General features: G+C 47.8%; 1 protein-coding gene across 2 annotated transcripts in view; it reads right to left on the bottom strand.

Moving 5' to 3' along the window:
• CCDC102A (coiled-coil domain containing 102A) overlaps positions 1-13,925 on the bottom strand; it is a gene marked incomplete at both ends in the record, with an annotated part of 34,413 nt that extends 20,488 nt beyond the window's left edge. Inside the window, 5 exons of one of the 2 annotated variants that reach the window (XM_083370685.1) lie at positions 1,418-1,627; positions 4,039-4,155; positions 5,110-5,218; positions 6,541-6,758; positions 13,323-13,925. In XM_083370685.1, coding sequence (XP_083226811.1) covers positions 1,418-1,627; positions 4,039-4,155; positions 5,110-5,218; positions 6,541-6,758; positions 13,323-13,925 — 1,257 coding nt within the window. Of the gene's footprint in view, positions 1-1,417; positions 1,628-4,038; positions 4,156-5,109; positions 5,219-6,540; positions 6,768-13,322 lie in introns of both variants that reach the window. The other variant, XM_083370684.1, reaches the window with a different exon arrangement.
• Between the last annotated feature and the right edge of the window lie 11,923 nt (positions 13,926-25,848).

The raw sequence follows: 25,848 nt of genomic DNA on the forward strand, positions 1-25,848 counted from the left end.
TGTCCAGGTAGTCACCAGGAGTTGATTTTGACTTTGATGCATTTTTCCTTTTTTTTTAAATTTAAACCTGCATCTGCCCAATAGTAAAAGTTCTTTGCAGAATTATTTATAACTTGAAAGGTTTCATCAACATCACTGTCATCTTGACAAAATCAGTCAATTGCAAAAAGCAGCTTTACGGGGAACAGCTCAGCTCCTGCGACGAGACCTTGAACGCCATCAAACAACAACATCTGCATATCCCAGGACCTTGAGAAGGAGGCAATCGATGGATAAAAATGCCAAATCCAATCTAAACTTCTGCTGACTGTGCAACCAACTGTATCGTAGGCGGCTTGAGTGCAATCCCAAAACATCTGGAGCACCATTTGAACACTACTGGCATTGACAAACTCAGCATCCCTCAATTGCAATCCCTCAATTTTCTTGGAACAGCTGACATCCTAAAAGTGATACCTCTTAGTCTATACAGTCAAACGGCCACATCTGCCTACCTCAAGTCCTTAGAAAGGATTCAGTAGGTCAGGGGCAGGCAACCTTGGCTCTTTTATGACTTGTGGACTTCAACTCCCAGAATTCCTGAGCCATGGCTGGCTCAGGAATTCTGGGAGTTGAAGTCCACGAGTCATAAAAGAGCCAAGGTTGCCTACCCCTGCAATAGGTGGATAAAAATGCCAAATCCAGTCTAAACATCTGGTTGATTGTACACCCAACTGTAATAATATCAAACTGTGATTAACCAACAGCCTTGGGAACGTATACAATTTATCCAGCAGACCTACAGAAATACGTGGGGCCCAAGCAACAGGATTTATAATAACAGTGTTTAATTTAATTTAAATTATATGTAATTAGAAAGGCAGTACATGTAGCATTTTCCCCAGCCCACCCACTACTGTGAGGAGGCTGCCCCCCACCCCAATGTGCAGGTAGTCCTCCACTTATGACCACAATTGAGCCCAAATTTTCTGTTGTTAAGTGAGACATTTGTTAACTGAGTTTTTTGCCCCATTTGCCACAGGTGTTAAGTGAATTGCTGCAGTTGTAAAGTTAGTAACAGGATTGTTAAGTGAATCTGGCTTCCCCATTGACTTTGTCTGTCAGAAGGTCACAAAAGGGGATCACACGATCCAGGACATAGCAACCATCACAAATATGAACCAATTGCCCAGCACCTGATCACGTGACCCTGGGGTCGTCACAAAAGTCATAAGTGTGAAAAACAGTCGTAAGTCACTTTTTTCAGTGCCGTTGTAACTTTGAACAGTCACTAAGTGATCTGTTGTAAGTCGAGGACTACCTGTACTATCCAGAATCCAAATCAGGCCCAGAAGAGTTGCATGCAACCCTCTCCCCCAAGTCATAGTCCCAGAGCAGAGGGGGTTTCCTTCCCCACCAAAATTGGAATCCGAGTTACCTTATTCTTCTCAAACAGCTCCGCTTGGACGGTTTTAAAATCCGTATCGAGAGCGCAAGTGGTTTGCCTCCGTTTCCGAGTCAGGATCTCCTCGAGATCCTCAATCTGGGCCCGCAGCTTCTTATTCTCCCGTTCCAGATTCAGCTTCTCCGTTTCCAGCCGCTCTCGCTTGCCCCATTCGGCTGCGTTCTCAGCCTGCAGACGCTCCATCTTTGGCAGGGGGAGAAAAGACCGGTGTGAGGCCGGTCAGCAACTTAGCCGCAACCACACGTCACTGTGGGGTCCCCTCGTCGGACAGCGGATCACCTGAGGGCTTATTCGGGAGGATAAGCAGACTTTCTCCAGCTAACCAATACTGCGCTTAATCGATTATTGGCAGGACGTAGCATATATAAACGATGCTTAAGTAGGGCCTGCAGGATTGTCTGGGATGCTGCACATCCTCTCCACGACTCGTTTTCTTTCTAGCGTCCCAGACAATCCTGCCCATGTCAATGTCCATCTTGAATACGTAGCGGAAGGAGGAAGCTTGAGCGTTCAGAAGGTTGATGCTATATGGGGCAAAACTGTGACTGAATCCGGATGTTCTGCTTCGGATACCAGAGATCCCCCCGCTCCCCGAAGCAGAACATCTGGATTCAGTGACAGTTTTGCCCCATATAGCATCAACCTTCTGAACTCTCAAGCTTCCTCCTTCCGCTACGTATTCAAGATGGACAGTGATTAATATTTATATGTGTTTATACGTAAGGGGGAAGGGACACGGTGGCTCAGTGGGTTAGGACGCTGAGCTTGTCGGTCAGAAGGTCGGCAGTTTGGCGGGTCGAATCCCGAGTGCCGCGTAACAGAGTGAGCGCCTGTTACTCATCCCAGCTTCTGCCAACCTAGCAGTTCAAAAGCACGTAAAAAGGCAAGTAGAAAAATAGGGACCAGTCCGGTGGGAAGGTAACAGCGTTCCGTGCGCCTTTGGCATCTAGTTATGCCGGCCACATGACCACGGAGACGTCCTCGGACAAGCGCTGACTCTTCGGCTTTGAAACAGAGATGAGCACCGGCCCCTAGAGTTGGAGACGACTAGCACGCATGTGCAGGGGAACCTTTACCTTTATACGTAAGGGTGTAGGTATATACATACGTAAGGGTGTAGGTATATACAGCATGTTTATATGGGTGTTATGTATGTGTACACTTTTTTGAGAGCAGGGAACAGAATTTCATTTTTAATGTGTGCCAGTGTGTCCCAGTAAAAAATGGCAATAAAGGTTATCTTATCTTATCATCTTATCTTATCCTATCTTATCATCTTATCTTCTTATCTTATCTTATCTCATCTTACCTTATCTCATCTCATCCTGCCTTACCTTATCTTAAATGGCCTAAATATTGATATATAGACCGCTTACAAAGGTAGCCATGAATCATATGGCAGCCCACAAAGGCCCGATAGATACAACATTTGTGTTTATGTTGCCCCAATGTATTGAAGTACGATAAAGCTACATTCTCAGCACATGCTATGCTTGGTTAATTTTAATTATTTTAAGCTTTTAGGTGCGAACACAACAATATTTTCCCATACAAGGCTGACATGTGGATGCGTTTTATAGAGGTAAGAGTAGATCAAGACCGAGAGAGGAGGGGACAGCTAACAAACTGGTAGGAAAGAAGAAGCTGCACTTGATTCCTTACCAAGAGTTGGTCACCTGTCACCGGTCAATGGTCCTAAAGATCTGTGGCCAACGGTCTCCAGCTCTGACATTTAGGCAGCAAAATCTCTTGCTGGAATCTGGACTCAAAAGACTTTCAACTCTTTCCTCCTCCAAATCACAAATCAAATCCCAAGTCAAAGGTTTAAGGTTCTAGATCAGAGGTCCCCAACCCCCAGTCCATGGACCGGTACCGGGCCGTAGCATACCAGCAAGCAGGCCGCACAAATAAGCAAAGCCCCACCTGCAGGATGTAGGCGGCACGCAAAACCACGCACTCTCTGGGCCGCGGAAAAACCTCTCTCCATGGAACCGGGCCCTGGTGCCCAAAAGGTTTGGGGACTCTGTTCTAGATCAACACGCTGACCTCAGCTCCTGAGAATTCAATGGCACAGGTTCTAAAGCACGGGTGTCAAACTTATTTATTTATTTATTTATTAATGGGGCTTATATCCCGCCCTATCTCCCGAAGGACTCAGGGCGGCTAACAGCAATAATATACAATAAATACAGAAATTAAGATAAAATTAAAATTAAAGGCCTCTGTACAATAAATTAAAATTAAAAATTAAAATAAATTAAAAATGAAGAGTTAAAAATTGTAAACATAATTAAAATAAAAATTAAACATAATTAAATCCCTGTCAGTCCAGGTCAGCCAGTTGAAAAAGGAGTGTTTTTGCTCACATCACGTGGCGTATCATGACGTATCGTGTTTTTGGCCTTTGCAGAGCTGGGGTGGGCGTGGCCTGCACGTGACGCATCGGCCCACGAGCCGCCATTTTGACACCCCTGTTCTAAAACATTAGCAAGCACTCCTGGAACTCAGCAGCTGTTACAACTTTATCGGGAGAAAAAGTGGATTCGGAAAATGCCCACGAGCAATAGAGAATTCCCTCTTTCCTTCAGTCTCACCTCTGATCGTAACTCAACCAGTTTCTTGTCCATACTTGAGCGAGCCCCCAGTTCATCTTCTAGGTCCTCAGAGATACGTCCCAGCTCGTCCTGGTGAATCTCCTTGAGAATGTTCAGCTAGAGAGAAGAGAAAGAATTGGAAATTCCATTTGTGCAACGTCAGTCTTGGTGGATCAGATTGGGGCCTTACAAAGTGAGGACGTTCAATTTTGTGCCTGCAGCCACCACGACCCCACTAGATTGTGCCCACTGACTTCCAAAATAGTAGTAACAATAGGGAGGAGGGGGAGGAGGAGGGGTGGCGGAGAGGGAGGAGTGGCCGAGAAGAAGGGAAAGAGAAGGAAAAGGAGGGGTGAAGGAGAAGGGAAAAATAACCAAGACACATGAAATGGACATGTGTATATCTTTGCCTGTGTTGAGCAAGCAGTGATGAGTAATGCGCAGGTGTGTTGTGTACGTGTTTCCCCAGAAAAGTGGTACTGTGGGTACACTGTGGGGTTTACTGTATCCGCCTGCACAGATATACTGCTCTGAACATCACCAGTATGAAAAATTGACATTTTGTTGTACTTCATGATAAGGTCCTTGAACCTCTGCAATTTACATCCCATCTCTGCCTTTATTCGTGAAGTTTCAAGACTTCGGTAACCATCCCTGACCCATCAGGGGACCGTGCTGTGAACTATCTGTTGAAATTTGAATCCAAATCCCCCAAATGTTTCCAAGGGGTAACTCGGGGATTTGGATTCAAATCAGGGAAAGCAAAATAGGGAAATGTTGAGGTGCAAAGTCTTTGGAGACACAGAAAGTGCATCTCCCACCAATGTGGAGAAAGGTTTAGGCAAGTGTTTCCGAACCGTGGCCACTTGAAGATGGGTGAACTACAACTCCCCAAAATTCGCAAGCCAGCAAGCTTACTGGGGGATTCTGGGAGTTGAAGTCCACACACCTTCAAGTGGCCACGGTTTAGACCAAAACTGATTGGGCAACCCGACTTTGCAGCATGAGTCAATGCAAGAACTTCTGGCCTTGTCCAACGGCATTTAGTTCCAAGGGTGAAGGGAAGCTGACCTGCTTCAGCACCTCCTGCTTGTTCTTGTTCAGCTCCTCATACTTGATCTTCCACTGGCTCAGGTCACCTTCCAGCTTCTCAATGTTCTTGCTGAGGGACAGCTTGTCCCTGAAAGAGGCAAGGCAACAGCAAGGCTGAGAAGCTGCATCGAAGGCACGGAGGCTACCTCTGCAGAAGCTCCCAATCTGCTGCTCCTGTAGTGGAATGTAGTCTGGATTCCCAGGAGGGAGGGGCTATTTTTTTTAAAATCCCATTTATATCCCGCCCTTCTCCGAAGACTCAGGGTGGCTTACAATCTAAAGCACAATTCAATGTGCTTAGCAATAGCCTTCATTCTATGTATTTACATGCCTGCTTATTAGGGCTTTCGCCCCCCACAAGCAGAATTATTACAAAGTCAGCTTATTGCCCCCAACAATCTGGGTCCTCATTTTACCTACCTCGGAAGGATGGAAGGCTGAGTCAACCTTGAGCCTGGTGGGACTCGAACCTGCACTATTTCCCAAAAGGCAAAGAGGCAGCGTAGCTTGGAAAGTCTGGTAGGCAGAAAGATTGTTAAAAAGGGCTCCTCTCAAGCTACTCTTAAGAGTATATGTGTAGTTGTTCAAGCATGGGTAGTCTTTGACTTACAACCACAGTTGAGCCCAAAATTTCTGTCGCTAAGGGAGACAATGGTTAAACGGGTTTTGCCCCATTTTACGACCGTTCTTGCCGCAATTCTTAAGTGAATCACTGCAGGTGTTGAGTTAGTAACACGGTTGTTATGTGGATCTGCCTTCCCCATTGACTTTGCTTATCGGAAAGCCACAAAAGGTGATCCTCTGCCCCTGGGACATTGCAATCGTCATAAATATGAACCAGTTGTCAAGTATCCGAGTTTTGATCACATGACCACGGGGATGCTGTAATGATCATAAGCATGTAAAATGGTCGTATGTCACTTTTTTCAGTGCCGTTGTTAACTCTGGTCACTAAATGTATGGTTGTAAGTTGAGGACTACTTATATTTAAGGTTCTCCTGCTTGAGGAGGGGGCTGGACTAGAAGACCTCCAAGGTCCCTTCCAGCTCTATTCTATTCTTTTAAGTTATTCAAATAGCTGCTTTACCCTGGCAAGATTCTGTCTGTAGGCGAACAAACAATAAAGGAAACTACTCAGAAGTAACTCCACGTGTCCTTCTGGGGTCTTGAGCCTCACATCAATCACGCCAGACAAGCAATTCTCTGCCTCACTCTTAGATATACTCTGTGAACTATTAAGGAGGGCCCTCCCTTTTCATCTTCCTGCCTGTTGAGACCTTCCAAGTTCTGCCGTCTCTTTGCCCTCTGGGAAAGAGCCCCTCCCTCCTGGGAATCCAGACTACATTCCACCACAACTCCTGAAGGAGCCCTGTGGTGGGGGAAGAGGAGCGGTCAGAACGCGGCACTCACTCCCTTTCTTTGAGGAGCACTTTCTGAGATTCGTCCAGCCGCAGCTTCAGGGCGGTGATCTTGGTGGCATCTTCCTCAATGGCCGAAACGTCTTCCCAAAGCAGCCGGTTCCGCTCCTGACGGGTGAAGGATGAACGGATGCTAACTGAGCTCCGCTGGTCCCAGCATTCCCCTTCTTCCTGCTTGTTCTTCAGGAGGTTCTCCATCAGCTCAAACTCCTGCAGGGGCTGTGAGTCACAAAGGGAAAAAAAATAAAGGCTCCTAAGTTGTTTGGCACCAGCTGGAAGGAATCAACCCGACATTTATTCTTCAACTGAATCTTCTGCAACCTAACATCCTTTAGGTGGATTAAGATACAAGAGGGATGCTCAACCTGCCATTTATGCGAAGAGTGTGACAGGGCCGTGCTAAACCAATTTGGCAGCAAAATAGCTGGGTGGTTTTAAAACGGTTTTTAAACACTTAAGCATCAAGCATTTGATTTAAAAACATCTAAGCATCAAGAAACTAACCAAAGAAAGAAGTAACCTAGAACTAAGGAGAAATTTCCTAATGGCGAGACCAATCAATCCGTCAATCAATGGAACCGCTTGTCTTCAGGGGTGCTCGATCAATGGACGCTTTCAAAAAGAGATGGGACAACCATTTGGCTGAAATAGTATAGGGTCTCCTGCTTGAACAGGGGGTTGGACTAGAGGACCTCCAAGACCCCTTCCAACTCTATTTTTCTATGTTCTATGTTCTAAACTTAAGCATCACACATCAAGCCTCTTTATGTTCAGAAGACCCTAACCCAGTGTTGTTCAATCTTGGCAACTTTAAAGTGTGTGGACTTCAACTCCCAGAATTCTCCAGTCGCTAAGACTTGTGGACTTCAACTCCCAGAATTCCTCACTTGGCTGGGAGATTCTGGGAGTTGAAGTCCACAAGTCCTAGTTGCCAAGTTTGGAGACCCCTGCCATAACAGCTTTAGAGGTGTTGAGCAACAGCTTTAACTGGGCCTGAAAGCAATGTGGCGGCCAGCGCAGCTGACTTAAAAACCTGAAATGCCAGTTCAATCTGGGCTAAATGTTAAAACTCCATCTTTGGGCTGCTAGAGCAGATGGAGGCCAGGACTGTCGTTCACACACCATGGGAAATGATGATATTTGTGGAAGAGAAAACTAGAGGGGAACCCATGTGGGCAGGAGTGTTCAAGAGATGGCGACTCCACATGGCTCATTCCCCAATCTTCTAACCTTGTTGTGCAGAGGATCACCTGGATCAGGTCAGTGATGCAGAATAATCTGCCAGGTTTGCCCTTGAATGTTCTTCAGTGTAGTGAAGATGAATGAGCCAGCCATTCACACCAATGGTCTCTCTTAACCTGAATCCAGGGACCCGGGTCCCTGCAAAAACATGGCATCATCCCTGAATCCATGGGAACCGGGGGGGGGGAATTTTTCAAACTGTAACTACTTTGAGGACAGTTAATTCTTCATTATCTATATTCTGTAAATGCAAACATGCCCGTCTTAGCAATCCGTTCACATCAGCCTCTGTCTTTGAGCAGAGCAATTTTCTTTTGATGTACACCAGCTGCTCTGATGGGAGCCAACAATTCTCTTTCACCCACAAAGTGTTTCATTAGTGGCAAGCTGCCCATCCCGGAGACAATCTCAGCAGAATGTGTTTGTTGCATTGTAATAAGCCTTGATCTTCTTTCAAGTATTCTACATTTCCTTCTTTTTACAAAAAGAAAGGAAAAGCAGAGTCAGGAAGACTCAGAGGCAAGGATAAATCCATGGCAGGATTCTTGATGCTCATAGAAATGTAACATCTCAGAGGATGATGATAAGAGAGAGAGAGAGAGAGAGAGCAAGAAAGAGTGAGAAAGAGAGAGAGAAGAGAGAGAGGGAAAGACAGACAGAGAGAGAGAGAGCAAGAAAAAGAAAGAGAGAAAGAGAAAGAAGAGAAAGAGAGGGAGAGAAAGCAAGAAAGAGTGAGAAAGCGAGGGCAAGAAAGAGAGAGCGAGAAAGAGAGATAGAAAGAAAGAAAGAGAACAGGAGGGAGAGAGAGACAGGGAGTGAGAGAGAGAGGGAGTGAGGAAGTGAGAGAGAGGGAGATGGGGGAGAATCTGCTGCAAAACCATTTCAATTTTGTGAAAATGCAAAGTTTTCAGAGCTCCCCAAGACGTTTGTACAATCAAAAGAATTGTCTCTTTGGCTGCTTTTATCCCCCAAAATCAAACAGGAATAGTAGCTGAACTGCAGAAGGTGAGACAGCTCTGGCTTTACAAATAAGCAGCAAAAACTATGTGGCTGGGTTTGCACAAAAGTCTTAACCAGGTCAGTGAAAACTAGAGGTGGCATTGACACAACAGGAAAGTGTGAGGGTGAGGGTTTTTTTTTTCTTTGAGGTTTAGGAAACCATCTGATTTTATTAATGGTCAGTATGAGGCAGTAGGGACGTGGTGGCTCAGTGGGTTAGGACGCTGAGCTTGTCGATCAGAAGGTCGGCAGTTTGGCGGGTCGAATCCCGAGTGCCGCGTAGCAGAGTGAGCGCCTGTTACTCGTCCCAGCTTCTGCCAACCCAGCAGTTCGAAAGCACGTAAAAAGGCAAGTAGAAAAATAGGGACCACTCTGGTGGGAAGGTAACAGCGTTCCGTGCGCCTTTGGCGTCTAGTCATGCCGGCCACATGACCACGGAGACGTCCTCGGACAAGCGCTGGCTCTTCAGCTTTGAAACGGAGATGAGCACCGGCCCCTAGAGTCAGAAACGACTAGCACGCATGTGCGGGGGAACCTTTACCTTTATGGAGGCAGTCCTTGACTTATGACTGGCTGGGGAATTGTGAGAGCTGAAGTCCACAAGTCTTAAAGTTGCCAAGGATGGACACTCTCCTGCTCTAGATTTTGGGGTTGGGGGGGACTGCTTTTGTGGGGTTGCTCCATACTGAAATATAAAGGAATCAAATAGAAATAATGGCTTGATTCACATCCAGCACTACAGTACTGTAAACCGTTGCATCTGAGTCATGTTTTGCTGAATAAGCCGCGCTTGGCTGGTTTTGCGTATGACATTGCATGATAAACCATGCCTCACAAACCATAATTGCCGAATTGAGGCACGGCACCAAGCCAAAACCAAACCAGTCACATTCTGGCACAGCATCATAGGTGAACAACACTGATTATAATGGTTTGGGATGAAAGGGCACTCGGAGTCACCGGAGGGCATAAACTCTGGCATATGCACCATCCTTACACAACATTTGGCATTTCCCTGTCTCAATTTACAACTGACACCATCCAATTCTCACGTGGAATTCTGAGCCCTAGCAGAACCACAAGTTTCCCTTGCTCAGAAACTGTAGCTATCAGCATGTTTACGCTGCTGCGTATCCACAGCTAGTCCTCGCCTTACGACCACAATTGAGCCCAAATTTTCGTGAGACTGTTGTGAAATGAGTTTTGCTCCATTTTTAACATCTTTCTTGCCACAGTTGTTAAGGGAATCACCGCAGCTGTTGGGTCAGCCACACAGTTGTTAAGTAAATCTGCCTTCTCCACTGACTTTGCTTGTCAGAAAGTCGCAAAAGGGGATGATGTGACCCCTGGGATGCTACAACCGTCGTAAATGTGAGTCAGTGGTCAAGTGGCCGAATTTTGATCTTGTGACCCTGGGGATGCTGCAACAGCCGTTAAGTGTTGTTACGACTTGGAATGGTCACTGAATGAATGTTTGTAAGTTGAGGATTACCTATATTCTGAGAAATTCAAAATTTGGCAAAGCCTTCCTACCAAGATGGTAGGAAATGAGGCCACGAGAAGTTAACAGAACAGAATAACAGAGTTGGAAGGGACCTTGGAGGTCTTCTAGTCCAGCCCCCTGTTCAGGCAGGAGACACTATGCCGTTCTGGACAAATGGCTTTTCCAGTCTCTTCTTCAGAACCTCCAGTGTTGGAGAACCCACAACTTAACGCTTTGCTAAATGTGAGGGGTAGAGGGACGCGGTGGCTCAGTGGGTTAGGACGCTGAGCTTGTCGATCAGAAGGTCAGCAGTTTGGCGGGTCGAATCCCGAGTGCCGCGTAACAGAGTGAGCGCCTGTTACTCGTCCCAGCTTCTGCCAACCTAGCAGTTCGAAAGCACGTAAAAATGCAAGTAGAAAAATAGGGACCACTACGGTGGGAAGGTAACAGCGTTCCGTGCGCCTTTGGCGTCTAGTCATGCCGGCCACATGACCACGGAGACGTCCTCGGACAAGCGCTGGCTCTTCGGCTATGAAACGGAGATGAGCACCGGCCCCTAGAGTCGGAAACGACTAGCACGCATGTGCGGGGGAACCTTTACCTTTACTAAATGTGAGGGGTGTATGCCAATGCATTTGGTAAATAAATAATTACTTAAGCTATGGAAAATGTGACATTATGGCCCACCTAATTTATTGCGATAATCCAATAAAGTGACTTTTGGGGGTCGGGGTGGGAGCCTACAGCCCAGAGCTTCCCATTCCTCTTGAGGTTCAGCCAAAGCAAACCAATACGATGCCAATGAGGCCAAGGCAGCCACTGATCCCTTCCAGATGTTGGAGAGCCACCAACCCAGTTGGGAGGAGGGCTCAAGCAAGGAATCAGCCCTGATTGGCTACATAAACACATGATAGCAGTGTTCCAATATCTCAGGGGCTGCCCCAAAGAAGAGGGAGTCAAGCTATTCTCCAAAGCACCTGAAAGCAGGACAAGAAGCAATGGATGGAAACTAGTCAAGGAGAGAAGCAACCTAGAAGTAAGGAGAAACTTCCTGACAGAACAATTAGCCAGTGGAACAACCTGCCTCCAGAAGCTGTGAATGCTCCAACAGTGAAAGTTTTTAAGAGGAGATTGGACAGCCATTTGCCTGAAATGGTATACGGTTTCCTGCCTGAGCAGGGGGTTGGACTAGATGACCTCCAAGGTCCCTTTCAACTTATTATTATTATTACTATTACTATTATTATTATTATTATTATTATTATTATTATTATTATTATTATTATTATTATTATTATTATTATTATTAGGGTGGGATCTGGAACATGCCACCCCTCCTAATACCTTGGAGCCTTATCTGGTTACTCCTGGTCTGGAGAGATTCCTGTACAGGTAGTCCTTGTCTTACAACAGTTCCTTTAGTGACCAAGTTACAACGGCGCTGAAAAAAAGGGACTTACGGCCATTTTTCACACATAGCAATCATTGCAGCATCCCCCACGGTGACATGATTTATATTCGGATGCTCTGACAACTGACTCACAATTATGACGGCGGCAGTGTCATGGGGCGATGTGATCCCCTTTTGCGACCTTCGGTCAAGCAAAGTCAACGGGGAAAGCCCGATTCACTCAACAACCAGGCTTCTAATTGAACAACTGCAGTGATTCGCTTAAGAAACCTGACAAGAAAAGTCACAAAAATGGGGCAAAAGTCACTCGACAAATTTCTCACTTAGCAACATCAATGTTGGGCTGGATTGTAAGTCATAAGTAAGTAAGCCGTACTGTATTATAGGCAGAGAACAAAATAGCAATAGCACTTAGACTTATATACCAATATACAGCCCCTCTCTAAGTGATTTGCAGAACCCCCCAACAATCGGGGTCCTCATTTTACCGACCTTGGAAGGATGGAAGCTTGAGTCAAGCTTGAGCTGGTCAGGATCGAACTGCCGAACTGCTGGTAGCTGGCAGTGATGACCAGGACCTAGGGGACAGTGAATGTGTCCAGATGGCCCCTCTTTCTTTGGTCACTTGCAGGCCTCTGAATGCCGGGTTATGAAAGGACAGCAAAGGAAACACCCAGTGTTCTAACCCACTCGTGAACAGGTGGTGTCCTGGGGAAACACCTAACAAGGAACCTGCTAGCTGACTCAGGAATTCTGGGAGTTGAAGTCCATGAGTCATAAAAGAGCCGAGGTTACCTACCCCTGTGCTAGCTACTTCTGCTTTCTAGTTTCTTCTCTATAAGGTAAAGGTTCCCCCGCACATGGGTGCTAGTCGTTTCCGACTCTAGGGGCTGGTGCTCATCTCCGTTTCAAAGCTGAAGAGCCAGCGCTTGTCCGAGGACGTCTCCGTGGTCACGTGGCCAGCATGACTAGACGCCAAAGGCGCACGGAACGTTGTTACGTTCCCACCGGAGTGGTCCCTACTTGTCTACTTGCATTTTTATGTGCTTTCGAACTGCTAGGTTGGCAGAAGCTGGGACCAGTAACAGGTGCTCACTCTATTACGCGGCACTCGGGATTCGACCCGCCAAACTGCCGACCTTCTGATCGACAAGCTCAGCGTCCTAACCCACTGAGCCACCACGTCCCTTCTCTATAGTATGCCAGCCCTATGGGGTGAAGTCTTAATCTACTAAGTGCCAGCTTTGCTGGGTGAAGTGCTTATATAACCAAAATAGTATAAAAATAAAGACATTTTTGCTATGTGATGCTTCCCGCATTTGTTTTGGAAAAGCCCCTCTCTATTCAACTGAATAAACACGTATTTTTTTAAAAGGCAAATTCTGGTTTCCTGGATTTTGTTGTCAAGCAAAACCTCCCAACCTGCACATCAGCAGTCAGCAGAAGTAGCCTGCAGTACTACATTCCAACCGCGGGGCCACCACGGGGCTAGCCTGACCTCCAGCCATGTGGGTCTGGTTGGTCACGGCTGTTATCAGGTGAGGTCAATGTTGCAGGGGGGGGGGAAGACTGCAGAAGCCACACGTTAACAGAGTCCATGTTGCAGGAGAGATTGGGGCTTTGCCCTCCCGTCCCTTACCTTATTTTTCACCTCCTTCTCAGAGCCCACGTCTCGCACCGGCTCCTGTTCCGGGGAGGCTTCGCTCTCCTTCTCAGAGACGATGCGGTTGTCCAGCTCTTTCTCCTTCTCCCCTTCCTTGTCTTCCCCTTTCAGACGGGCGACTTCCTTGCCCAGCTGCTGGTTCTCGTTCAGGGCCTCCTGCTTCTCCCGCTTCAGACCGGTCAGTTCCTTGCTCAAGGTCTCCAGCTTCTGGCGCAGCTGGCGCACCTCCTCCCGCGCCTTGTTGCGCTCCGCGCGGACCTTGCTCCACTTCTCCCGCCAGTTGGCGGTGCAGTCGGACCACCAGCGCATGGTCTTCTCCATCTGGGCGGCTCGGGCACGGGCTTCTTCGAGTTCTCGCAGGCGCAGCTCTTCCCGGCTCTCCCAGTCGCTGTCGTGGCAGGTGGAGTTCAACAGGGGGAGCTGCGGCGGGCCAGGGGAAGGAGTGCCACTCTTCGGGGTAGGGGACATGGAGTCCGACAAGCTCATTCTTTCAGGCTGCGGGCTCCCGAGGATGCTGAGCAAGCTCCTCTTGGAGAGCTGAGGAGAATCAGCCAGCTGAGAACTGGCACCGTGGCTCATTTTGCAACAGGTGGTGGAAACATCTCCTGTCAACAGGTGAGTGGGGAAGGTGTCCACACTGCCATGAGCTGCCCAGTGGTTTTCCCCTTACGGGTCAGAGGCCTCAGAGCCGTCCTTCCAGAATCTCCCTGGATAGGAGCGTGAGAGCCAGGAAGAGGCTAGAAGACAGGAGACGTTGCAACTTCAAGGAAGAAGACACTTGTACTCCAGGCGTCCAGCTGTCTGCCTTAATAGATCACAGTTATGATGGCAACTGGAGAATGCAGAAGCCTACCTGAAAACAAGAGAGGAAGAAAACGTGAATTATCCTCCCAAGCCACAACATTGGGAATTTTCAGTTGGACTTTCCTGGATGGGCTTTAGAAACTTTTAGAGAGTATTGTTTGAGAACTGCATTGTGCATCCAACATCTGGCAGTCAATGGAAACTGGGGATAAGGAATGTGAAGGGCCTGCAGATGTTGCTCAACCTCAACTCTCAGCATCCTTCCCCTTGGCCCAGCTGGCTGAGACTGCTGGGACTTGTGGTCCAGGAATTCCAAGACCAGTTCCTCAACCCAGATGAAGACTTGCTATCTAGGCATCTGTCTTGCATTCCTTCGATTTTCCAGAACTCCTGAGGGACTTGAGCAAGACTCCAAAAAATTGAAAGCTGATCACGTCTTTCTCCTCCTCCTCCTCCTTAAATGAATGCAAACAGCTCACTCTGTTTTGGCAACACACCCTGGCAAAGAGCTGGTAGCGGCGGCAACAGCAGCCACCGAATATGCGGTGACCTCATGCCATTTTTCCACTCAACCTGGACCTATGCCCAGAAATTGTAGGAAGAAGATTCTCAGAAGTGGAGGGATGTTTTTTTTTAAAAAGAAAATCTAAGAAAAGAACAAAAGAGACAATAATTGCATCCAGCTTCATGTAAACAGAAAAAAATGCAAGGGGAAAAGGGATTGCAAGCCATGGAGTAGAGACTGAGGGTCCACTGAAAAGGTTAATGTTTGAGGTGGCCACACTTTTCTACACCTGCCCACACCTGTAGAAGGTGGACATCCCCCAGTCCTGGTACAGGCCCCCCCAAATAGAAGTTTTTCAATTGGTTGGAGGAGATCCAGCAAAAGCCTCCACCCTCAGAATGGGAACATTTGGAGGGAAAATGCCTCTTCCACATAGGGAGAGCTTCCCTACAATCTTGTTCACAGAACAAAGAATCATAAGGTTAGGAGGGACCCTGGAGGTCTTCTAGCTCAACCCTCTACCCAAGGCAGGAGATCTTACACCAGCCGGTCAAATTGTTGTCCAGTTTATGTTTGAAAACCTCCAGAGTTGGAGCATCCACAACTCTGGAGAGGCAAGTTGTTCCATTGATTACTTGCTCTCGTAATCAGGAAATTCCTCATTTCCAGGTTGGAGCCCCTCAAGTACTGGAAGACAGTCATCATGTCCCCCTAATCCAGGGGGTCTTCAAACTTGGTCCTTTTATGACTTGTAGACTTCAACTCCCAGAATTCCTCAGTCGGCCATTTTGATGAAGTTAATGCACACTTTCTACAAAACTGACAGATGATGCTACTGGTCTAAAAGCAGGGGTAGGCAAACTGGGCTCTTTTGTGACTCGGGGACTTCAACTCCCAGAATTCCTGAGACAGCATGGCAGGAATTCCGGGAGTTGAAGTCCACGAGTCATAAAAGAGCCCAGGTTGCCTACCCCTGTCCTAATCCAAAGCAAGGGGCAACACAAGAGCTGGACAGAACTGAGAGAAAAACGTTCACCCCGAGCTATTTGAGTTAACACCCTCCAAAGGGCTTAGACTTCAAGCCCCATCATCCCCAGCTAGGACAATTCAATTGATGAAGAACCCAAGAGAGGTGTTCTGTACCAGCCTGCTACTGGCCCTGCAGAAAAGGCAGGGCCAACCTCTTTTACAAGAAGGCAGGAGGCTGGAACTAAGCCTGCCAAATTTATGGATACAAAAGCAAACAGAACAAGACACGAACCATGAAACAGGAGCTATTCAAGTGGTTGGCTTCAGCAAACCAGCCCTCCCACGCATTCCCCTTTTATACAGTTCAGGGCGTGGCTTCTCTCTGCCTCCTTCCGAGGTGCCCCATTGCCTTCCTCTGTTTACTCCTGATTGACTGCCTCCTGCGTTGGGCGTCCTTGAACAGGGCCAGCTGTGGGTCATCTTCATCCACGCTGTCAGGCTCACACAGCTGGGTCTGCGTCGTGACCAGGTGGGAGGGGCCTGGCTGAGGGCTCTCATCAGCAAGCTCTCCAACACCCCCCTCCTCCCCCTCTGAGTCGTCCGACCCAAATGCCGAACCCACAGGCTGACCCTGAATCACAACAAGAGGAACAGGGGCTGGAAACTTTGAGTGGAGGCAATGCAATGTGTAGCAAATGCCAGGCATGATGGTCTTGCTGACAGAATTTAACCATCGTTGGCAAAGGGCGGGGGTGCGAGGAAAGGATGAAGGTGCGCGTAGCCCCTCCAAAAAGAAGGAATGAGAAAAGAAATGGTGGGAGAGGACAAGAGGAGCCTCCCACACTAAACTCAAGAGTCAGGGGTAACCAACTGAGTTTGGAAAAAGTGCAGAGAAGAGCAACTAAGATAATTAAGGGCCGAAAGACAAAAACATACAGTATGAAGAATGGTTGCAGGAACTGGGTATGGCCAGTTTAGAGAAAAGAAGGCCTGGGGGGGGGGGACATGATAGCAGGGTTCCAGTATTTCAGGGGCTGCCACAAAGAAGGGGGGGGGGTTTCAACCTATTCTCCAAAGCACCAGAGGGCAGGAAAATAAACAATGGATGGAAACTGATCAAAGAGAGAAGCAACCTGGAATTAAGGAGAAACTTCCTAACAGTGAGGACAGTTAACCAGTGGAACAGCTTGCCTCCAGAAATCGTGGGCGCTTCATCACTGGAGGTTTTTAAGAAGAGACTTATAGAGGGCTGGACTAGAAGACCTCCAAGGTCCCTTTCCAGCTCTATTCTGATTGGAAGAAGTGGAGATCCCAAAGACAAACAACTGTCAACGCTTCTTTAGCCTCTGCAGGCGTTCAAGAAGTGGGCCAACTTACCCTCCGCCTGGGACTTGCAAATGAAGGTTACACCAAATCCTAGTTCATCTTTTCACCAGGGTTGCTGCTAACATGTGCGGAGGCTGCCTGCTCGACCTTCCAGAGGGGGACTGGCTGCCAGCCAGTTGGGGGGGGGCCTGGGTCTCTGCCTGCCCGCCCTCCTCTCTTTCTCACGCTCTCGGCTTCGATGGCTCCAGACGCTTGGCTGCTTCAAGGGCCCTTTGCTGCCTGTCGGAGGACGCCTGTCTTGTGTTTATTTCCACCCACAGACGCCAAAAAAATAAAAATGAAAAAACCTGGAGAGCCTTTTCTAGGCACTTCTCTCCAAATTCTTTGGCTGCCTCCCACTTTGCCTCTCTCTGGAGCCAACTGCTCTCCATATGGTTAAGACACGAGTGGCTATAGGTAAATGCCTAGTAAATACAAAAATACTTAAACAAATGGCTAGTATTACGGGTGTCCTACATCGCCTGGGGATGGTCTTCCGAGCTACGTGGCCTTTCCTCAACAATTTGTCACCTCCCCCTTCCCCCCCCCGTCCCCCGAACTTCCCAATTTGGACCGGAGTGGAATTCCTTACTTTCAGCCAGACCCCAACGTTGCACAGGGTGAAATGAATACGTGAACAAACAGTGCCGCAATTAAAATCCTTAAAGTGGGATGAAGAAGAATTTACGTCAGTTTGGGGGAGGGGAATACCCTTCTTTTAAAATCCTACAATAAAATGTTGTAGAAACCTGATCCCACGTGGAAAATCCATTAGACAAGAATCTGTCCATAAGCAGCCGCAAAGGAAAGCACACAGTTCAAGATGCTGCACGCTCTGTTCGAACCCAGAACGCAACAGCAAAGGCAGAATGTTGCCTCCGAGACCAACGCAGTTTTCCTTTTTCCTAGGATGCTTCTGGCCTTTACGCCCGGGTTAAAATGGCTGGAATTAATGTAGGTCAGGAACTTGGCAAAATTTCGGAACAGGTTTGAGAAGCGGGCTTGCTAGATTACCTCCAGAGGAAGCAAAAGCAGAAAGGAAGGCCACCAGGAGAACCAATCTAGGCAGAAATGATTTTCATACACAGGTACAAGTGGTCCTCGACTTACGATCACAACACTGAGCCCAAAATTTCTGTTGTTCAGTGAGTTTTGCCCCATTTTATGACCTTTCTTGCCTCAGTTGTTAAGTGAATCACTGCAGTTGATAAGTTAGTCACCCGGTTGTTAAGTGAATCTGGCTTCCCCATTGACCTGCCTTATCAGAAGGTCGCAAAAGGGGGTCACGTGACCCCAGGACGCCACGACCGTCATAAATGCGGACCATTTGCCAAGTGTCTGAACTTTAATTACATGATGGCGGGGATGGTGCAAATGGTCGTAAGTGTGAAAAACAGTCATAAATCACTTTTTTAAGTGCCCTTGTAACTTTGAATGGTCAGTAAATGAACTGTTGTAAGTTGAGGACTCTCTATAGTCCTTGACTTGCAAACATTTATTTAGCCACAGTTCAAAGTTACGGGCATGGAAGAAAGTGAAATAAATCGGTCGTAATATGACCACTGTAGCATCCTTATAGTTGTGAGATCAAAATCTGGGTGCTTTGGCAACCAGGATGTATTGGAGTCCTCGACTTAAAACAGTTCATTTACTGACCGTTTAAAGTTACGATGGCATGAAAAAAGTGACGTAGGGCCGTTTTTCACACTTACGACCATGTACAGCCATCCCCAGGGTCACGTGGGTTTACATTCGGATGCTTGGCAACTGACTCACGTTTACGACAGTCGTAGTGTCCCGGGGTCCTGCGGTCTCCTTTTGCGACCTTCTGACAAGCAAAGTCAACGGAGAAAGCCAGATTCACTTAATAGCTGTGTTACTAATTTTAAGAATTGCAGGGATTGGCTTAACAAGTTTAGCGAGAAAAATGACAAAATAGGGCAAAACTCCCCTAACAAATTTCTCACTCAGCAACATAAATTTTGAGCTCAGTTGTGGTCGTACGTTGAGGACGACCCAAATTTACAACGGCTGCAGCACCCCTGGGGTCACATGGTCCCGGTTTGCAACCTTCCCAGCCGGTTCCTGACAAGCAAACTCAATGGAGGCAGCCAGATTTGCTTAACCACCACGTGATTCACTTAACAACAGCTGTGCATCGCTTAACAACCATGGCAAAGAGGTCATAAAATCGGGTGCAAGTCACTTAACAATTGCCTTGCTTAGCGATGGGAATTCTGGTCCCAAGCCGAGGACCTCTTGTATTACGCCAGCTCCAGAATGCCTCTTATCCTTAAGGTGCCATGGAATGGATGCCACTTCCTGGGGGTGGGAACCAGCCGGAAAGCTGCTTTTGCAGGGGGCACAACCACGTCATTCTCTGCAGCTCATTAAAGCAGCTGCCTCATTTCCTGGGCTTCAGGAGCTGCTCTCTACAACTGCTCGTTCAGAGTGAGGCTGTTCTGTCTGCGCTCGTGAAAGAGCCAGGATCGAGGCAGTTGCACATTTGCCAAAGATCCTGCCAGCTGATCCTGCACCAACTCCAAAGACCTTCTCTCTCAAAGAGAAGAAGCAGGCCGGGCTGCCCTACGCCGTGTCCTGGACCCCAGAATAGTGAGCCTTTTCCCCTTCCAAATATATCTACAGGGCTGGAGACGGTTTTGGAAATCCAGATGATTCAGGGCGCTTTGCTTTGCAGCCGACCAGCTTTTCGCAAACTTATTTTTAACTAAGCAGATCCTTCAAAAATAAACTGCAGAGGAAAACAGAGTGTGTGAGACAGATGCCAAGAAAAGGATGGGCCAGCTCACGAGGACCCACGGAGAATTTGGTTGCTCTCTCGTGGCCTCCTTAGCTGTCTAAAACCTCCTGGATCTGGAGTCCCTGCGCTCAGTCACTCAAGCCCTGGTTATCACACATTTGGACTATTGCAATGCGCTCTGCATGCGGCTGCCCTGGAAGAGTATTCCAAAGCTACAACTGCTGCAGAATACAGCAGCATGGACTGTATTTTGGGGTGGGGGCAGGCTGGCCCATGTCACGCTGTTATTCTGGAAGCTGCTTCTGGGTTCAGTTCAAGGTGTTGGCTATCACCTTTAAAGCTCTTCATGGCACGGGGCCAGGCTACCTAAGGCAGCGGCCTGAAACCTTTTGGGCACCAGGGACCAGTTCCGTGGAGAGAGGATTTTCCACGGACTGGAGGGACCGTGGACCGGTGTGCTGCCTGCATCCCACGGATGCGATGCTTCGCTTGTTTGCACGGCCAGTTTCCAGCATGCCACGGATCGATGCCAGTCCCTGGACTGGGGGTTGGGGACCCCTGAGCTAAGGAACCAGCTCATTCCAATGGCCTGCCCCACCTGTGCCACCAGAAGGGGCATGCTCTGGATCCTGGTGGTCAAGGAATTTTGGCTAGGATGTTGAAGAGCCTTTTCTGTCATGGCTCCTGCCCTTGGGAACATCTTGGTCCTCCAGGTGAGATCTGCACCCACCCTTTTGACCTTATAAGGGACCTGAAGAGCTGGTCCTGCCAGTTGACCCGGGGCCCCAAAGGGGGTGGCTATTGTATTAAGACCCTCTCCTCTCCCTGCTCTCTTCCTCCCCATCTTTCAGTTGTAAATTACCATTATCACTGTTATTGTTTTATCGTTTTGATGTTTGCTGGTTTTTAATGTTTGCGAGCCACCCAGTCACCTTTAGATTACATGTAAAGGTAAAGGTTCCCCCGCACATGCATGCTAGTCGTTTCCAACTCCGTTTCAAAGCCGAAGAGCCAGCGCTTGTCCGAGGACGTCTCTGTGGTCATGTGGCCGGCATGACTAGACGCCAAAGGTGCACGGAGCACTGTTACCTTCCCACCATAGTGGTCCCTTTACGTGCTTTCGAACTACTAGGTTGGCAGAAGCTGGGACGAGTAACAGGCGCTCACTCTGTTATGCGGCACTCGGGATTCAACCCACCAAACTGCCGACCTTCTGATCGACAAGCTCAGCGTCCTAACCCACTGAGCCACCGCGTCCCTTTTAGATGACATGGGTGGCAAATAAATGTAATAATTAACTAACTAACTAATTAACTAACTAACTAAATGTAGGAATTGGCCAATAGGCACACAATAGTTGGGAACGCCAAAACATGTTGGAAAGATTGAAAAACTCAGCATCTTACCTGGGGTTGTTAAGTTGGTGCCTTTGAGATGTCAGAAGTGAGGGAAGGAGGGTTTAAAACATTCCACAAGAACTGGGGGGTGTTTGTGTTTAAGAAAAGAAAGCCAGCCCTTCCCATCCCTTGCCAGTCTAAAGAAGTCTCTTAGCCACCCCACTGACTTTTAACCCTTTTTTCTAGGAAAGGCTGCTAAGAAAGAGATGACTTGTTAACTCAAAGGGGACCTGGCATAAATCACTAGACGTGGAGAGAACAGGCATAGGGAACTGAAGAGTGAACGGGAGGTGGGCAGCTGGTTTGGGGAAGGCATTTGAGAGCCTTGAAATGTCTGAAGAGGTCTCCAAACTGTCTGTCAGAGGCCCGGTTAGGCCCAGAAATTTCACACTATCTTAAAACTGCACCAAGAGGAACGTTTGCAACGGAGCAAGAAATAGTGGGATAGATCTCTGTGTCATTTCGTGGATATTTTTGTTTTGTTTTGTTTAAGGAAATCACTAAAGTGATGTTTTTCAACCTTAGCAACTTTAAGATAGGTGGACTTCAACTCTTCCAAATTTTGGTCACCACGATAGAAAAAAGATGTTGAGACACAAGAAAGAGTGCAAAGAAGAGCAACTACGATGATTAAAGGCCTAGAGACTAAAGCATGTGAAGAACGGTTGCAAGGATTGGGTTTGTCTAGTCTAGTGAAAAGAAGGACTTGGGGGGGGGGATATGATAGCAGTATTCCAATATTTGAGGGGCTGACACAGAGAACAGGGGTCAACTATTCTTCGAAATATTCTCTAGTCAAATCAGATTTAATTCTCAATTCCCAAAGTCAAAAGCTGATTTTTCTCATTTGGTAAGAAATTTAAGGGATGCGGTGGCTCAGTGGGTTAAGACACTGAGCTTGTCAATCAGATGGTGGGCAGTTTGGCGGGTCGAATCCCGAGTGCCACGTAACAGAGTGAGCGCCTGTTACTCGTCCCAGCTTCTGCCAACCTAGCAGTTCAAAAACACGTAAAAATGCAAGTAAAAAAATAGGGACCACTCCAGTGGGAAGGCAACAGCGTTCCGTGCGTCTTTGGCGTCTAGTCATGCCGGCCACATGACCACGGAGACGTGCTCGGACAAGCGCTGGCTCTTTGGCTTTGAAACGGAGATGAGCACCGGCCCCTAGAGTTGGAAATGACTAGCACGCATGTGCGGGGGAACCTTTACCTTACCTTTAAGAAATTTAACAGTGGCTCACCCCTATCAGTTGTGCTTTGAATCTGAAGGTAAAAAGGTCAGTTATGGGAACCCTACCAATAGGCACACCATGATGCTCGTGGAAGTATCAAAGCACCTTTGGGTTCAGGGGCAAAAATGTGTGTTTTGGAGATTTCAGGGCTGCACCGCCCTTTCTAGAACACGCTGACAGGGGTGAATTGGGAAATAACAGGATTCACAGCCCCCCACCCAGTTCTGGAAGGCCCTACATGCAGGAAGACTGTCACAAGAGGATTAAACAATCCAAGTTATCTAACCTTAACTTGGATGCCTGCATGTTGGAAAAATCTAGTCGGTCCTTGGTCAATGATGAATCAGAACATCTGGATCTTCTATCCTAAATCAAAGACTTTGGCTTAATGGACGTTCTCTCTTCTCCTCCGGAGACTGTGATGTCTTACAGTCCTCCATTTGGATAAATTACTAATCAGTTCATTAAAACTTTGTTTTCCAAGAAGAACAGCTGCACAGGTCCCCTCACTTTTGTCCCAGGACAAGCCTAGATCAACAGCCCTGCCCTTTGACCTTTCAGGCTAACCTTCTTCCCTTTCCAGGACTCTCACTAGCAGCAGGGCTATGACCGACCTGCCATTGATTTGCACAAACATTCATGCCAAAACACACCCAAGATTTTATCTTGCTAGTCGCAGTAATCACTTCACTCATAGTTGAAGTTGCTGAGGTTGAGAAATACCCAATTAGATAACTGAAATATCCTTCGTGGAGAAGAAAGCTTTTTGAGAAATGCATTACATCATCATCATCTTCATCAAATTCCTTGGAAATTGGCTTCTCATGGCAAAGATGAGCCTCATGAATTAATTCCTTAATTCCTAGGTTGGGGCACAGTCCAGTTTCCTTGGGGGCGGCAGCATCACAGCACAGGGCGAAACAGAAGACTCTGCAAATCCAGACACGCACTGCTTGTGTTGAAGGAAGGCTTATTCACAAGAATAATTGTTTAAATTATGAAGTTAAATAAATCGAACAGGACAAGGAGACACTGGTAGGTTGGTAAATTTGCTCTGGAGGTATCACACCTGGGTGAGGCTGGGGCCCTAAGCTTCTTAGGGCTTCCCTGACGATAAACAGGCAAGGGAGGGGAGAAAACAGTGGTGTCTCTGCGACAGTGGTGAATATCTATAGCTCAGTTGTAGGATGGGAGTGAAGGTTCGTTCTCTGAGCTTGTGGGTTGGTTTCTGAACATTTCATTACCAGGCTGGGTAACGTCTTCAGCCAAATTTAGGGGACGTCAGTGTCGGTGGTCTTCTGCTTATAAGGGCTTCGTGCGGTTGGTGGGTCTTCTGATGTGGAGCTCATGTCAAGTGAGGGTGTTGCGATGGATCTTATGGGAAGGTCACATAGGGTGAGAGTCATCAGGAGGTAAAGTGGTGGTTGTGTCTCCGTTTCACAATATAAAGCACAGTTGTGTGTTTCCAAAAAATATGTAGGTAGTCCTGTAGAACCTGTGGGCCATGGCCCACTACCACTTCGTGGCCTATTTGCAATCCGGCTGCATGAATGGCTGGCTTGGGGCCTCACTTGCCCAAACATCGTGGTTGCTCGGGGCCCTACTCGTACGAGCATAGCAGGGGCTCGCGGGCCCACTCACAAAGCATCATGGGCACTTGGGGCCTCACTTGCATGAGCATTGCAAGCACTCGCAGCCCCACTTGTGCAAGTTTTGCAGGTACTCGTGGCCTCACTTGTGCAAGCAATGGGTGCTTGTGCATGCACTCACACCTGCTTCTCCCACAAAACCACCCCCTCTTTCTCCTCCTTCTGCCCCCTCCAGACTGCCAACCCGGAAAGGTTGGGGAACTCTGCTGCAGGAGATGACCAGGCTGAGCCCGAGGGAAGGATCAAGCGCATCATCAATCTGGAGTCCCTTCACCCCCACAAGAGTGTTAAGTCCAGCCCTCCTTGAATTCCACTGACTCTTATCTACCGCCAATTTGCTTGGACTGTTAGTAGTTCAGATTCTTGTAGAGAGTATTAGTTTGCAATAAACCCGTATTCATTTGTACTGCTTGGATTCCCAATTTCCTGCACTTGACAAGTCCTCAACTTACAACCGGTTGCTTAGTAACCACCGGAAGACACAGTGGGCCTTCCTAGGACAATTTGCAATATAGTTCCAATAGTTGCCGCCCCTGGGTCACATGACTACATGTCAGTTGCTCAGCAACAGGCCTACATTTGCGGCCATTTTCAGTGCCCCTGCAGTCATGTGACTGCAATTTACGAATTTTTTGTTTTTTTTTGCCAGCCCTGCTCTAGAAAACAAAAGAAGCTGGGTTTTGCTATCATATTTTTGTGGGGTGAACCAGACAGGAATCACAATCGGATGAAGTAATTATATTTTTATTAAAATGTTACAGAGAGAATCTTGAAATTAATCAGAGTACTATTGTCCCCCACACTGTCTCCTTTACAACCTGAGAAACTAGGGTCTCTTCTGAACCTTTTCCCCTGCCTCTCTTTAGCTGTGGGCTCAGCTGTCTCTTATCTGACCGTTCCTGGAGCCAGCATCTCTTTTGCCTGCTCTCCCAAGGTCTTCCCCACACGCCATTACGGGAACTCACGCAACCATGTGCTTCTTTTCCCCTTTGCGCTGCCTTCCCAACACAAGAACCACGAGAAACAACCACAGTGAGCATTAATTGCTTGCAGACTGTCCTATTCCCAAAGACTTCTGCCCACATGAAAGTGCCCAGCTGGTAGCAGTCAGAGCTGGGGGTGGGGGGCTTGATAGTTTTCCAGACCTTTGGCGGGGCTCTGCTGAATGACTTGAGTCACAACTACCTCCAGCCAAAAGCAACGGAACAATCGTGCTCAGGAGCGTCTACAAGGGATGCCTTAACCCTCAAGACTAGCAGCCGGGATGGTGCGATCCAAATCCCTCTCCTTTTTAACATCCACTAAGACCACACAGTGTTTTGCCAAGGATCAGGGCAGGGAATCAGTGCCCAGGAATTGGTTCTTTGGGATCCAGAGACAACGAACTCTCCTGTGAGTAAAGGGACTTTACACTTTATTAGTAGTTAAAAGAAGACGCGCAATGGCTCAGGGGTTAAAGATGCTGAGTTTGTCAGCTGGAAGGCTGACAATCCGGTTCGGGACCCGACTGCTGTCTGACGGGGTGAGCTCCTGTTACTTGCCCCAGCTCCTGCCCATGTAGCCGTTCCAAAGCATGCAAATGTGAGTAGACAAAATAGGTATCCTTTGATGGGAAGATGACAGCGTTGGGTCTGTGCCGTCTGAATCTCAAACTGAAGCGCAAAGGGTTCCTGGGAGTCTGCAGTGTTTCCTGGAAATGCATTCAAATTCCTGCACCATTCGAAGGGTGTTCATCCCAAAGTGCATCGCTAAAGGTCTATGGCCGGGGTAGGCCACCTTGGCTCTTTTATGACTCGTGGACTTCAACTCCCAGAATTCCTG

This window comes from Vipera ursinii (genome assembly GCF_947247035.1).
Source record: "Vipera ursinii genome assembly, chromosome: 10".
Lineage (NCBI taxonomy): Eukaryota > Metazoa > Chordata > Lepidosauria > Squamata > Viperidae > Vipera > Vipera ursinii.